This window comes from Alligator mississippiensis, chromosome 3 (genome assembly GCF_030867095.1).
Source record: "Alligator mississippiensis isolate rAllMis1 chromosome 3, rAllMis1, whole genome shotgun sequence".
In the NCBI taxonomy this organism is placed as follows: Eukaryota; Metazoa; Chordata; order Crocodylia; family Alligatoridae; genus Alligator; species Alligator mississippiensis.
This window is the reverse complement of record NC_081826.1, coordinates 230517981-230534028: the sequence shown is the minus strand read 5'-3', so window position 1 is coordinate 230534028 and position 16048 is coordinate 230517981. Positions and strand designations below refer to the sequence as shown.

The 16048-nt window shown below is 45.8% G+C and overlaps 1 protein-coding gene across 1 annotated transcript in view; it reads right to left on the bottom strand.

Annotated features, from left to right (window-relative positions):
* The window catches only part of FBXL17 (F-box and leucine rich repeat protein 17), a 503943-nt gene extending 489369 nt beyond the window's left edge, over nucleotides 1-14574 (bottom strand). The window contains exon 1 of the mRNA XM_014597223.3: nucleotides 13858-14574. Coding sequence (XP_014452709.2) covers nucleotides 13858-14424 — 567 coding nt within the window. The 5' untranslated portion in view covers nucleotides 14425-14574. The remainder of the gene's footprint in view (nucleotides 1-13857) is intronic.
* Nucleotides 14575-16048: the final 1474 nt, after the last annotated feature.

Below are 16048 nucleotides of genomic sequence, written 5' to 3'. Positions count from 1 at the left end.
GGAACTTGTTTAACTTATTTATTTTTATGAGCATAACAACTCAAATGTGGGGGCGGGGGAGGGGAATGGGAAGGGCAGGCACTTAGGGCAGGTAGAAAGTACAGCGGAAACAAGGGCATGGTACAGAGGGAACAGGCCCCTTGGTCCCCACCACTGCTTTGGGGAGGACAAATTTAAGACAACCCCCCAATAATTAGGTTCTATATGTGGAAAATAATTTTCCACATATAGAACCTAATTACTGGGGAGTTATCTTAAATTCAAAGTCATCTTGGATTTGGGAAAATATAGAAAATAAATTACTTAAATACAGCACAGTGCTTTTTTATCTTCAAAGATCTTAATAATTCCATAGTAACACTAACTGATTTTCATTACATCCTTCTTCCTACCCATATGCAACTATATATAGCTCATAACAAGTACATTCACCTGAAACAAAATATGCCAATTATTATTTTTAGATATTTCTTCATTGTGCTCTCCAGATAACTAGGGAGGCGAAAGATTAAAGGACTAATCATTTAACCAATAAATGCAGTCATAACCGGTTAGCTTACCGGTTATCCTTTAGCTCAGAGCAGGTGCAATCTAGCAGGGAAAAGGGGAAAGGAAGCCACCCAGTGCTCCACCAGGAATCAGAAGGCAGCAGGAGGGAGGGAGGGAGGAGCGAATAAGAGAGGAGGGGAAGAGGCAAGCGGGAACTAGTATCCATAGCCTAAGAGAAAAACAGTGAGAAGTCATTAGACTCATCAGTTAAGCAACTGGCTGGTGGTTCATAGGTGCTCCCTCCCAGGGCAGGGCTGTTTTGTCTGGCTGAGCTTGCCTCCTGCCCCCACCCCAAGGCAAAGGGCTCTGGGGGCCAGTTACATATGAGTTGCTATGTTATCAGTTCATTGTTTAACCAATAAAGTTAGAGGAGATTAAACAAACATTTTTCAACAATATTTACATCCCTATAGATAACCAAGTCCCATAATCCTTCGCTTCTGCAACGTTGTTCAGGTAGTCAAGTTTATAACTTAATTCCTGACCATGTGCGCCAAGGAACGAAGACAGTAGTCAACCCCAAACAACTCATCTTCTGAGGCTTTCAGTACTGCATTCTTTAACTGGCAGCCTTGCTGCCCAACCTACACATCCCCAACAGGACAAGAATATACAACGTAATCCAGTTAACCTCAAATTAATTTTAGAAAAAGCTCACAAGGGCAGAAGTAAGCCAGTTTCAGAATGACAGAAATAGAAACAGTGTTAGGACAAGTGTTAGGACTTTCATATACAGCAAAACAGACTCTACACCCTGGAGGTTAAAAATAAATGCTTAACCCCTTACTGTCATCATATCATGTCGTTTAAATCAGCCCTACCTATTGAAATGAAAAGATAGATTGTAGAATCTCCCACTACTACTGTCTAATGCTATTGTTAAACACAGGCAAGTGATACCATTAGTTTAAAATCTATGAAAAAGAACCAGTAACTTTTTTCAATAAAAAACTGAAAATCTACATATTTCCCAACAGCTGAAACACAAAATGTGTGTGATGCCATTTCATAGGTTTGCTGCCTAAAATTAATATTTAATTATACACCACTTCGACCACTTCTTTGTTCTTTCCTGGTATTCACAAATTTACCTTTTCTCTGACTTTCCAAACTCTCATTCTTTTCTTCTTACGCTACATTTTCCTCATGATATTACATTGATTGTGTAGCTCAGTTAAGTATGGACACTTACAGAGCTCTTTGGTAAATGAATTTTCACGATGCACAATATACTTACAAAGGCTTTAAAAATCCAGCATAACTAGTAAATCAGAAGTTTTTCATGGTATGGGCAAAAGTCCCTTCCATCAGCTTCTGTTAATATTTCTGGATACTACTACTGCTGTAAATATAACTTTCCATACATAAACCAAGCTCTCTTTCTAACAATATCAATGCTTCTGAAGCTTCTCTCAGCTACGTTGCCAACAGCCCAGTGAAGTTAGCATGTCTGGTCAGCTGATGTTGATGCTTGGAACAAAAAAGCAAGCCAGTTTTCCACTTAGAAATGCCATGAATTTCAGCAGACAACAACTAGGAACTTAACTAAAAACATAACAAAAAAGGTTTATCATTTAGTGTCATTTATGCCTATTTCAAAGTCACAGAATCATAGAAAAAGTAGGGCTAGAAGGGACCTTTGGAGGTCTAGTCCAATGTCCCACTAGAGATTTGATCATCCTTATCCAAACCATCCTATAAAAATCATTGTCTAACCTATTACTACAACTTCACTGGCAAATCTGACACAACCATAAGACATAATACCCTAACTTGCCACAGGAAAAGCAAGAGCATCACAGCAGCCAACATCCTACTGCTGCAAACATTACATCCAAGAGTTTTTTAAATGGGTTGGAGAGATCCAAGGAAAAGGACCATACCCCTGGCTACAGCAGAACATAAAAACCTCCACAGTCCTTACCAATCTGATCATGGGGTAAAATATCTTCCTCACCCCAAATGTGACAATCAATGTGACCCTAAACAGAGGGACCAGACCCTCTACCCAGGAACCCCTGGGTTTAAATCCCAATAGGAGTACTGTCACACCTTGGTCCAAATCCCCAGCCCTGCAGCCCACACCCAATGTTTCTGAGGAAGGTGAGCACCCCCCACCCTAACATGTGTTAACAAGGAGAGGGAAAAATTCCTTTCCACCCCCCTATGGCAATGCCCAGTACCATGGGAAATACCCTGAGCATAGCACAGACACAACCACTCCTGGATCATCCCTGTCCAATACTTATCCAACCTCCTCTTGAACACCTCCAATGATGGAGATTCCACAACTTCCCTAAACAGGCCATTCCACTGCCTCTCTGTTCTAACAGAGATGTTTATTCCTGATATTCAATCTAAACCTACTTTGCTACAACTTCAAGCCACTTGCCTACATTCTGCTCTCTCCAGCAAGAAAGAAAAGGTGTTTTCCTTCATCTTTATGGCAGCCCTTCAGATATCTGAAGGCTGCTATCATGCTGAAGACTCACACTGAGTCTGCAATCCACCAAGAGTCCCAGATCCTTCTCTGCAGTGCTGCCATCCAAGCAGGTGTCACCCATTTTGAATGTGTTTTTGATTATTCTTCCTGAAGTGTCGCACCCTGCAATAGCCAGCATTCAACTTCATCCTGTTAGCTCCACAGTCCAGCTTCCCAATCACTCAAGATCCCTCTGAATTGCACTCCTGTCTTCCAGCACATTGGCAATCCTTCCGGTTTTGTGTCATCTGTAGATTTATTCAATAAGCCCTCTATTCTAAAATCTAAATCTTTAACAAACACATAAAACAGTACAGGGCTCAGGACTGACCCCCTATGGGACTCCAAGGGAAACCTCTTGCCAATCTGACTTGGATCCATTTATACCTACTCTGTGCTTGTGGCTATTGAGTGAGTTGTCCATCCACATTGCAGTAATCTTGTCTAGAGCACATTTCTCCAATTTGTTTGTGAGAATGTCATGTGAAACCTAATCAAAAGCCTTGTTGAAATGCAGATACACTGTATCCACAGCATTTCCTTTCACCCATCCAAGTAGTTAATTGGTCAAAAAGGGAGATCAGGTTTGTTTGGCATGATTTGTTCTCAATAAATCCATGTTGGCTGCTTATAATCAGCCTTTCTTCCTCCAGATACTTGCAAATGTACTTCTTTCAGATATGTTCCAGTAACTTCCCAGGTACTGAGGTAAGGCTAACCTGTCTGTAGTTTTCCCAGGGGCTCCTTTTTGCCTTTTTTTAAAGAGGGGCACTGTTGGCCCTTTCTAATCTCTGGTACCTGGCCTTTCTCCCATGACTTCATGAATATCATTGCCAAAGGCTCTGAGATCTCTTCTGGCAATTCCTTCAGCATCCTGAGATGAAGTTCATCAGGCCCTGCTGATTTGAATCCATTCAGACCCATCAAAATTCTCTATCACGTTCCTCAGCTTGTCCCCTTCCTTATCCAATGATTCCTATTAGGTGCCTGGCTGCAGCTTAATTTTTTTGTGAAGGCTGAGGCAAAGTAGGTGTTGAGTAGCACTGCCTTCTTTGCATCTTCCTCCACACAAGTTAGGAACTGGCTTGACATTTTGTGCTTAGTTGTACTATTCTTCCAGCAGATGTCTGGAAAATTGAAGTCACCCATAAGGACTCTCTCATAACTTTTGGATAATTTTGCCTAGTTGTAGAGATGTGGAAACTGATCAGAAACAGACTCTCAAAACAGTCAAAGGCATCTGGCACTCTTTGACAAAGTTCATGTAAGCAGCATGTTCACTGTCATGCTCTTTCTTCCATCCAGGGATTGTATTCAGTAGCTGAAGGTCAAAACTCAGCAAAGGCACCTGACTGGAGTAAAAAATGTGAACAGCACTAAAAAAAAGGCAGCAGCTAGTTATTTAAACTGCAGTGGTAGTGACTAATCATATTGGTAGTACTCATTCAACTTTGCAGATATTGTCTGGAACAGTTTTCGTCTCCGCTTATTTTCACACTGACAATTTGAAAGTTCCTGTGATCCATGTCTTCAATCCAACTTATCAAACTCATTAGCTTGTTGTGCACTTGATGGATCAAAGGCTGATGATTTTCAAACCATGTTAAAAGGTTCATTAACTGGATCATTTTCAGTCACAAACTTGGTCTTCAATGTTGCCCTGTCTTAAGAGACTGCATAGTTTAAGCATGCACTTTGTGCTGGGTGATTTCAAGCTCCTTGCACACAAACTCCTTGTAGTACTTCAGGGGTGTAGGTTGTAGCCGTGTTGGTCTAAGGACATAGGCAGACAAGGTTCTTTACTTCATATTCCTTGTGTAGTAACAAACTGCATTAACCTTGTAAGCACCAGCACTGGTAAAAGTGACACAGTCGTGTGTAGATTCCCTCTTTGATAGGCAATGGACTGCCTGTATCGAAACTTATGGCCTGGACAATGTATGAACGCTTTTTAAAGACAAAAGCGGGCTATCCACATCAGGAAAACGTATGCTTCAGATGTTACTTACTAAAGAAACGATATGTGCATTACAGGCGATATGAATTGCATTGGGCATCATTCCATAAAGCACATTAGAGAAAGTTTTCTACATGTGCACTGCATTATCAGTCAGAAATGCTGAGATCTTGTTAAATTCCAAACCATACTGTACAACAGCCTTTCCTACAGCTTGTGCCACAGTAGAAAAATTGACAGACACAAGGTGAACTGGCTGTCTTTGAAACACAGGCAGGTTGCAGTCTGTCCAGCACCCAGGTACAAATAAAATGTGCAGAACATAGTTATCTTGGACATCTGTTGCTTCATCTGCTACAAATCAAGATCGATTCATATCCTGCCAATGCGGATTTTATAGCCTGAACATAAAGCTATTACTCCTTGTAGATTATCTCAGCAAAGCTTGCCTGCACATGGGAAACTGCCAGCATCTGGCACGTGTCTGTTCAAGTAGTGCCTTACTTTAGGGTTAACAATTTTCTCCAGAGGAATATTGGCAGCCACGAATGCCTTCACTAGCACAAGTGTAGCATCTCAAATGGCTCTCAGTGGATTTCTTTTCACTTATCTTCACACTGCAGAACTGTTGCAGCATTGCATCTGGCTTCTTAAAAGATGGCGACAAAACCCCTTCGCTCTCCTGACAGTGCCTTCACTGGGTCGATCTATGTCACTAGCTCAGCTTCTCAGTAGCTCTCTCTCAAACTGCATGCTTTTTCCACAGAAGTCATGAAACCACAACTTAAGTAGGTTCTCACTCATAAGAGGTATCCCACTGGGTCTTTGTGACACCAATCAGATCGTGGCTCCTTTCACAGGTTGTGACTTCCATCTTATCATGCTTGTTCCCCATAGTTTTTGCATCTGTATACACATACTGGACTTATTTTGCCTTCCAATCTACTCATTTCTCTACTGCATCACTTGTTGCTGTCCTGTGGCTCTCTGGACCTTTCCCAGAGTTGAACTGCTGCTTCCAGTCCTTTCACCTCTGGATTGCTTGCCTAGCTGCTGGAGGTTCCTGTTCACTATCCCCCATGGAACCTAGTATACTGCCCTGCTTACTAGGATGGCCACATGATGCCCAAAAATGCTCCTTCCAGTTCTGCTTAGATGGCTCCCATCTCTTGACAGCAGCCCTCCTTCCCACAATATCCACCCGTTATTGAAGAATCCAAAGCCTTTATGTCAACACCACTCTCTCAGGCATGTGTTCACTTCCATTATACAATGGTTCCTGCCTGGGTCCTTGCCTTCCACTGGAAAGATTAATTAGAACACTATTTGTGCTCCAAGCTCCTTAATCCTCCTGGCAAGAGCCTTGTAGTCTCCTCTGATTTGCTCACAGTCATTCCTGGCAGCATCATTGACACCTACATGGATGAGCAGGAAAGAGCAGTGGCCTGAGGGATGGATAAGTGCAACAGGGAGTTTAGAACTAGAGAAACTACAGCAGCCCAGGCAGCTAAACAGGGCCCAGCTGTAAGAGGGACAGCAGCAAGGACATTCTGCTGTTTAGAAGCGAGTGACCCATCAAGGTAAGGGGCACACCTGCAACAAGTCTGAGGTCACCTGACCAGAAAGGGGCAGGGATTAACATGTATGTAAGCTCAGGGTCTGAGCCTTCACATGCAGCCTGGCCCTGGAGGCTGCAGGGGGAAGGAACTCTGGAGCAGAAGGGGCCAGGAGAGCTCCTAGCGGACACCAGTGCTACCTTGGGGGAAGCAAAGAGAATGCTGCCACTTTGCAGAGGAATGACCCAGGATAAGGAGAAGCCCTGTTCTACAGACAGGTAGACACTATTTATGTTTGGACCCACAACAGGTTGGTTGGTGTTATAGCCAGAGGGCTTATTCTTAATTATAGTTTATACCAGTGGGTCAGGATTGGGACTAGTAGAGCTGGCACAGAAGTCCCAACCATACCTGAGGGCACAAGTGTCTGGAGCCCTGCCAGGGATGACCAACTCAAGACATGAATCAGTCTCAAGCCTTAGAGGGTGGCAGCCTAATGACACTAGTAACCTGAGGGGCACAAGCAGGCTAAGAGAGCCCACTGGGCATAAAATAGGACTAAGACCAGCAGGGTCTCTGTGGGACTTGCTGGCTATCTGAAGAACTGAAGAACTGTGGGCTCACTCTAGGACACTTAAGCAGCCTTCCTTTCTAATATTTAGTAGTTACATCAAGGCATGGCATGCAAGAAGGGGAGGGTACCCTAGAGTAAGAGCAGAGCAAGGGTTATGTGGTCAACAGGGGATGTCACGGTCACCCCTGGGGCCCAGTACTTGCTACAATAAGCTCTGGCAGTCTTGCTGTAACATCCTGAATACAGGCTCCAGAGAAACAGCACACTTCCCAGGACCCCAAATCCAGACGACAAATTTGTACTTTTGTCTCCTGCAGAAGAGTGTCTCCAATTACCACCATTCTTCTCTTCGTTCTTGGTGCTGGAGGTGTTAGATCCCCAGTTTCTGGGGCCCTGCACTTCCTGCCTCTACACTAACGAATCCTTGGCTGCATATGTCCTCACCTCTATCTTCACCTCAGCTGTTCCACTGCAGAGTTCTTAAAAGCAGTTTCTGACTTCAATCTGTTCCTCTTGAATTCTGGAGACCCTCCTTCTTCTAGTGGTCACATGCTGTCACTTCTCTTCTTCTGCCTTTAGACTCTCCAGTGCCAGCTTCTCATGACTCCTATCCAAGAAGTCCTCATTTTCCTCCATAGCCTGCAGCATGGATACCTATGCTTCCAACCTTTCAATCTTTCAGATTGAATATAAGTATTAAGTGTAAGCTGGTGTCAGTCTACAGAATCTATCTCTTTAAATGTGTGTGCGTGCCTCTGTGTGTTTGTAGACCCTGTTAATCTTCCAAGTATGACTAGAGTTATTGTAAGCCAATGCAATGGTATTCCAGCATTGGACAACAGACCCCTTGAACCAACAGGTTTCACTTCTTCACATTTGATTAATCTCATCACATTTGATTGATTTTTTTTTCACTAATGTTCATACTGATACTAAAAATAAATTATGAAAATTCAGAACACCAGCATTAACTGAGTATGCACTTAGTGTTAAGACTATAGAAATTGAGAGATGGAGAAAGACCTCACAGTGTCATCCTCTCCCTGCTCTGAGGCAAGATCAAGCCACATAAGCCATCCCAGATAGGTGTTATCTAACCTCTTAATAAATCTCTTAAATGACAGACTGGTTACAATACACCCAACTAACCTGTTACAGTTCTTAAGTACCCTTACAGTCAGAATTTTTCTTCCCCAATATTTAACCTACATCCCCCTTGCTCCAAATTCAGTGATTACTTAAGGGAATTAAATAATTGTTGATCACCACCCGTAAAGACCTACACCCTCACTCACTTTTCCTTTTCCTAGGCTAAGAAAACTCAGTTCCTTCAATCTTTCCTCAGAGGTCATATTTTGAAAATGTTTTTTGTGGGGGTTTTTTGTTTTGTTTTGTTTTGGTTTTTTTTTGGGGGGGGGAGGGGGGGATTTTTCTCTCCAACTTGCCTGAATCCCACAATCGGATTCACTATCTTGCAACAGTGTCATGTTGTAAACTCATTCAGTTGGTGAACCACTAAAACCCCCAGATCCTTTTCCTGAAAAGCTGCTGCCTAGCCACTTAGTATTTGTACATTTAAATTTTCTGACAGTGTAGTAATTTGCTTTGTAGTTTTCAGTGTAGTACATACTTTTATTGAATTTAGTAATGCTGATTTCAGACTGTTTCTCCAATTCACCAATAACATTTTGAATTCTAATCGTATTTGCCTGCAACCCCTCCCAGCTTGATATCATCCACAAATTGTGTAAAAGTAATCTCTGCTCTACCATACAAGTTATTAGTAAGTAGCAAATTGTAGCAACCTGGGTAGGTCCCTGTAGAACCTATTCACAAGTCATACCAATTAGATAGTGTACTATTGACAACCACTTCAGTTTACCATCCACTTCACTGCAATTTCATCCAGACCACCTTCCCCTAGTTTAAGGGAATGTTGTATGGGAATGTCAAAAGCATTACTAAAGTAAAGCTGTGTACACATGTTCAAAACATTTGGGTGAATTCTCCCAGGTTTTTTCTCCTGGTAGAAACACTTACCCATAGATGCCTGAACAGATATTTGAATGTTGATCCCTGGAAGGGCAAAGAGCTTAAAGTGTTGACGCTGAGCACCCAGAGGGCCCTTGCACATACATATCAGCATGCTCTACAGACTCCTTCAGTCTGCCTAGTGAGAGGTGCACAAGGCAGCCTGGTCTGGCTAACCCAGATTTGCCTGTGTCTCCCTGCATCATAATGTAGGGCACTGTGAAGGGGGAATGCTCTGTTCCCTGCTCAGCTGGAGCAGCAGAATCCAGCAAGCAACATATTGTCTCTGGAGGGAGAGAGAGCAAAGCACCCTGGGATGCTGCAAGGCTGTACTTTGGCCTCTCTCAGAAAAGAATGTGTAGACATGCAGACATTCACCCTCCCAGGAACAACTTTCCTGGGAATAATTTAATCCTGGTTGTTCCCAAATTATTTTTCTCCTGGAGTGGCCATTTTTGATCTGGGAGAAAAATCCTAAACATCTGTACACTCGTGGTTTCTGCTTGGATAACAACGACAACAAGAAGAAATGGAATGTCTGTATATAGCCTAAAGATATAACACATCTATTACTTCTACCAACGATTGGTTGCCTCATCAAAGAAGGAAATGAGAGTGATTTGGCATGATTTGTTTTTGACAAATTAATGCTGGCTGTTTCTTCTCACTTTGTTATCCTCTATGGTCCTTAACAGTTTTTTCCCATATTTTTCAAGATAACAATATTAGGTTGACTAACCTAGAACAGGGGTTAGCATGCTTTGAGCAAAAGTCGGCTGAATAAACAAGAGATTTAAGGCAGGCCACTGCATCCTACCACATTCTGCCAATTCCCCGCCACCAAATGCTGCTAATAGGCTTCTCATCCACTCACCATCAATGCCCTTACCCAACTATCAAACACTGCCAAATAACCCAACCACAGAATCGGTGCCACTACCCTAACTCCACAGACTGGCACAATCCCTTTGCAGGTCAAGAACTGTTGACTCCCCAGAGCAGAATTTCCCAGATTTTCTTTTCTCCATTTTTACATATAGATACCTACATTTGGCACTCTCCAGTCCTCCATAACCACAGAGCCTCCACAGAATTGATATGCCGAACTTTAAAAATTAAAGTGGGCAAATTAATAAAAGTATGCCTTGGTCTGTCCTCCATCCTATCAAGCAATTAACTACCTCAGTGCATAATAAAAAAGAGTAGCTGAATATAGTTCAAACTATCAAGAGCCTGTCAGGACAGCCCTCTTCTCTTAAGTTTAAGCCCATAACTATGTTTCCATCAAAAAGGATTTTCATTTCAATTCTGACATGGTCCCTTTTCCCGTCTTTTGCAACTTGTCATAATTAAAATAGTAAGCTCTTTGGAGCAGGGGCTGTCTTCATATCCAGTTAGAGCAGTGGTGCTCAACCTCCGCCCATACAGCCATGTCATCCAGCCCACGGGGCTCCCCGCTGACCAAGGAATTTGGTGACAAGGGAGTGGTAGCAATTAACACTGCTACCTCTCTCCTGATGCCAAATTTCCAAGCCCTGCAGATACCTTGGGGATGCCAGATGACACCTGGCCCCAACCACACATTGGATTAGGTCGGCTGACCAGATCTACATCTAGATTGATCCCACACCACTTATGTGGCCCCTGGAACCTGAAAGGTAGAATGCCATTGCTGTAGAGCTTAACACACCATAAGTGTAACTGAGGCCTGTGGGCACTGTTATGATAGTTAATACTAACAAGACTGGTCAAAAATCTTAAATTAAAAAAAATCTCAAACTGAAGTAGAAGGGGATTTAAGCAACCAAACAAAAGTACACATTTAGTTAAGGATTTCAGATAAAATAAAGGGCTTTTACAAATATATTATAAAGGGAAATTAAAACTGAAAAAATAGCAAGTATTAAAAAGTCAGGAGAAGCATGAACTTGGCTTCAGAGATTTTTAATGAAACCTTTCTATATAAAAGAAGAAAGAGAGAGAAATTCAAACTATTAGGGAGTGGCAAAGCTATCTACTCTAGATGAATACAGAAGAAAACATTTGTAGAACTGTGAACATAAAATAAGCCCAACTGGTGTGGGTGGATGTGTAAACACTACTGGACGTACTAAGCTGCTATTTTTGAAAAGTTCTGTGGAACTGGGAAAGTATTAGAAGATCAGAGAAAAGAAACTATACCAGTGATCTTCAAAAAAGAAGATCCTGGAAATTACTGTCAGTTTAGTCTAACTTCAGTTCCTAGTATATTCAATTCTGCAACAAATATTGCAGAAAAAAACTGAATTCCCCTAAAGAAAAACTAAAAAAACCAAGCATACTAGCTTATAAACAATCAATACAGCCAAATTGTTCTGACAGAAGTACAAAGTAAAGCTACTTGAGGGCAAACATTTGAACTAACCTGCTTTAATGAGACCTCTCACACAACCTATAAACATATTTAAGTATTTTCCGGACCAGAGCTTAATGGAGAAGATACATTAAGTATATTATATATATTATTCATATGTATACAGTATATCACAAAATCTGAAATAACTGGCTTAGATGCGTTTTCAGTACACACAAGGAACTTCAAAGGCTAAAAAACAATATATTATATCAGGACTGTCCAACTTCTGAGTGGCCAACCGCACTGCCCCATGACTGCCTCCCATTGCCTCCCCTGTCACCAAAGGGGCAGCAAGAAACAAAAACTGGAGGAGGGAGAGAGCCCAGAGACCCCAGTGACACTGAGGTGTGGTTTTGATGCCAGCAGCAGCAGGGGGAAACATGAGGAGCATAGGATGCAAGATTGGAAGTTCATGGGTCACAAATTGGACAGCCCTGTGTTAAACTATAGAAAATATCACAATGGTTGGATGCAGTCACATTTTATTCAACTTCGTAAGCAACAAGGAAAGTAAGGAAACATCCAATAACAGCATTCAAAGGCTTAAATTAAACAAGAAAGTACTGTGAAAACAAGAAAGGACATAGAACATGGAAAGAAAGAACAATAAAAGAATATAATTTTGAAAATAAAAAACCTCAATCTCACAAAGAAAAATAACATAAATATTCAGACTGAGAAAGAAAGGAAAAGCAGTCAAGCTGAAGAGGATCAAGAAATTGACACCAAAAGAGAAGAACTTGCAAAGTGTCAACCACAGCTATATATATATACACACTGGGAAACATGTAAGCACTGTGGAAGGAGGTAGTTGTCGCATTTGATACAGCTACAGCATCATATCTCCCTTCATCAGAAATTAGATAAACTGAAAAAGAGAGTAACTAGAGAAAATGCAGAACAGAACAGAAGAGTTTGATTTCTCAGGAAAGAGTCAACACATCAAACTTGACTAAGAAACAGCTAGTCGGGAGAGAGATAATATCAGAACATTGTAAACACTAATAGATTCATCGTTAAGGATGGTTAACAGAACAAAAATTCAGATTATAAGAAAGCTATAGGTCAAATATCAAAATAACAAAATCTATTACAACAGAAGCCCACAGTTTTGCCATACTACACACATGGGACCTTATAATTAAAGGCTCTGTTGTAAATTTTGCATTTCAGTTGCCTAAATATATCTAACCAAACTCATTTAAAAAACAAAACAAAACATTATTTCCTTTGTGACTAAATTATCCCTTCATTCAAAAACCTGATCACTCCAGCAGTCCACTTAACTCTCCCATCAGTGATTACCTACCTCTCTCATTCCCAGAGCACCAACAAGCCACTACTTGTCAACCAGACCAACAAGCAAAGGGGGCAAGTGAGCGCATGGGTTGGAGACAAGTGCCAAAGACACGTGAGTTAAATTTTTCATTCATCTGCTAGGGACTTGCAAGGGGGAGAGGAGAGACGTTCCTAAAGAAAGTCTTGGAACTAAACACGCCACCTATCATGGTAGACTGCTAATTTCTCATCATAAGCAGGGAGCCAAGAAGAAGGGTTCAACCAAGTTGTGGCTTTTGATGTACCATACTGTGATGCAAGCCAAAGCCCACCAAGTACAGCTACAAGCCCCCCTTGGTGCTGGGAGCCACTAGGGGGCATATCACTGATCGCTTGGGACAACAAATCAAAACTGGGATGGAAGTGAGAATCATGCACTCAAAACGAGCGCGCCTACAGGGAACACGGAGCAAAGCACCCCAGACAGCGCCTGCTGGCCCTCAAATGAATCCAAGGAGCCAGCAGACACTGCCCAGTGGAACTTCGCCCAGGGGCGTGAACAGGTGAGGGACAGGAAAGGGACTCCATAGCCCTCCACAAAGTCAGAATGTACTTTTTTTTCCCTTCTTCCCCACTAAGCCAAGGGGTGCCCATCACCCCTCAGCCCGCACACCCTCCCCACCTCCACCCACCTGGGTCCACCGCAGGGCCCAAGGGAAGGGGAAGATAAGCCCAGAGAGGAGAGAGATGGCAAAGGCAAGGGGCCGGCCATTTCCGTACAGCCTAACACACCCCACAGGGGCATGAGCTGCCCTTGCCCACCGATTCGGCAGGACGTCCCAGCGGGCGCCAGAGGCGCTCTGGCAGGCTGGGCGCTTGGGCCCCAAAACCGAACTCGGCACCTGTGCCGGCACCAGGCCTGAGGGGCTGGCAGCCAGGGGGGCCGGCAGCCAGGGGGGCTGGCACCAAGCCCCCAGCCGCTCCTGCGCGCGGGCTGCCCCCTGGCCCGGCGCGGCCACGGGCCCTGGCACGCACCTTGAGGAGGATGGAGGGCGGCAGCTGGTTGATGTTGGGCGGCGGAGCCGGCGGCTCCCGGCAGGCGTCGCCGGGGGGCTCGGCGGGCTCCTGGCAGCCCGGCTCGGCGCTGTCGTCGCCGTGAGGCGGCGGCGGTTGCGGGCCCGGGGAGGGCGGCGCGGCGTCCCCCGCGCCCGCGGGCCCCTCGTTGGCGGCGCAGGGCGGCGGGCACAGCGGCGGCGGCTCGGCCGGGCACTGGCAGGCGGCGGCGGCGGCAGCGCAGCGAGGCTGTTTGCAGGGCGGGCAGGCAGGCAGGCCGGCGCCCTTGCGCTTGCACACCATGTCGGCGGCCGGCTCGGGCGGCAGCAGGCCCCGCAGCAGCAGGAGCAGCAGCAGGCGCTGGCGGCGGGCGGCGCGCTGCTCCGCGGGGCCGGGCCCGGGGCGGGGGCCGGGGCTGGCGCGGGCGCTGCCGTGCACCACGAAGCAGAGCATACAGGGCCCGCGCAGGAAGCAGCTCCGCAGCGGCACCTTCCCGCGCCGGCGGCCCCCGCTCGGGCTGGCTCTCTGCTTGGACAGCAGCTGGCCCATAGGCGGCTCCGCGCCCCCAGCCGGGCGCGGGGGTGTCAGCCGCTGCCGGGCGCGGCGGCGGCGGCGGCGGCCATGGGGCTGGTTCCGGCAGCCGCTTCCGCCCTGCCCTCCCCGGAACCGGGGGGAGGCGCTACCCGCTGCTGCCGCCTGCGGCAGAGCCCAGCGCTCCTCGTCCTCCGCCGCGTAGCTCCTGGCCTCTTCTCCTCCCCGGGCTCCCTCCGTGCCCGCGCCCCGCCCTCCCCGGGGCCGCAGCCCCTTGTCGCAGCGCTGCACGGGGCGCTCCCCCCCCGCCCCGGCCCGCGGGCCACAGCCAGCCCTGGCGCCGCAGCGCGCAGGTCCCCCGGCCCTGTGAGGAGCCCTGCAGGCCCTGGCCTTCGGCACCCCCTGCGGTGGCCATCATCGAGGACAGTCGGCTTGTCATCTACTGATACGAAACCCGACGCCCTTATGTCCTCTACTTTTCAAAAAATAGAGGACAAAGGCATCGTGTTTCGTACGAATACAGGACAGAGTAGCAGAGAACCGGAATGCCCTCAATGATGGCCACCCGAGGTGCTACAGAGCCCAGGGTTTGGATTATGGGGCAGCTCAGGAGGGCTGAGACCCCCATAAGAGACAACTACTACCCCCACATAGCCTCTCCACAAGCTGGTCAGCACCCTCATCTGCTCATGTGCCATGGCACACAGCCACTGGCCTGCCCCACACCTTTCTAAGCAGCCCAGACAGCAGCAGCTTTTGGCTGCCATGGCTGAGGGCCCCAGGCCTGTGGTACTGATGGGGACCTGTGCACACAGCCCCAACCGCAGCCAAAATTTTTGCAGACCCCCGCCCCCAAGAGCAGCAGTGTAATTTGAACCCTGACAGAGCCCCAGCACCTAATCTAGGCAGGCAAGGAAGCACGGGTACCAGCCAGGGCCGTGCAGGCCTGACTTGCATACAAGGTCCAATGTCCGTGGACAGGTCCCGAACCCACCCTCTGGCCCCAGGGGTCAAAAAGGTTGAGCACCATTGCAGTAGAGGATTTGGTATGCTGTCCTAAGTGCCCAGCCTTTGGGCATAGTTTTCCTTAAACTATTTAGCTCTGCTTTCACAGGTGTTCATACTAGGAGCCAAGATGTTCTATAATCCAATGACCGGAAAATGACCTCTGGACAAGTTTTCTCTGCTTTTTTTTAGTTGAAAGAAATGTGTACAAACCAGTAAGAAAACAGCTCAGTGATGTCAGTGTTTTGAGGAAACCTAAAGATTAACAAATGATCTATAGTCAAACTTTTGACAAGGAATGTGTGCAATTTGCCTGTGGGGGCACAGTTCAGCAGCCACTTTAAATACATGTGGCATTCCAGTTCAATGAAGTAGAATTATCCACCCGAGTCAATTTACACCCATATTAGCAAGTTTGCACTCAGTCTTCCACGGTGATGGAGTGTAGCAGGGGTTCCTAAACCGTGGCCCACAAACCACTGATGGTCCACAAGGCCATGGTCAGTGGTCTGCATCTGAACTGCAGGCGGCACTCCTTCCTCCTTCCCACCCTCCATTTCTGGGTTAGAGAAGGGTGTCTCATGAGAAATTCTGATGGTTGCCAGCTGTAGTTTAGTCCCAAATGCTTGGGAATGAT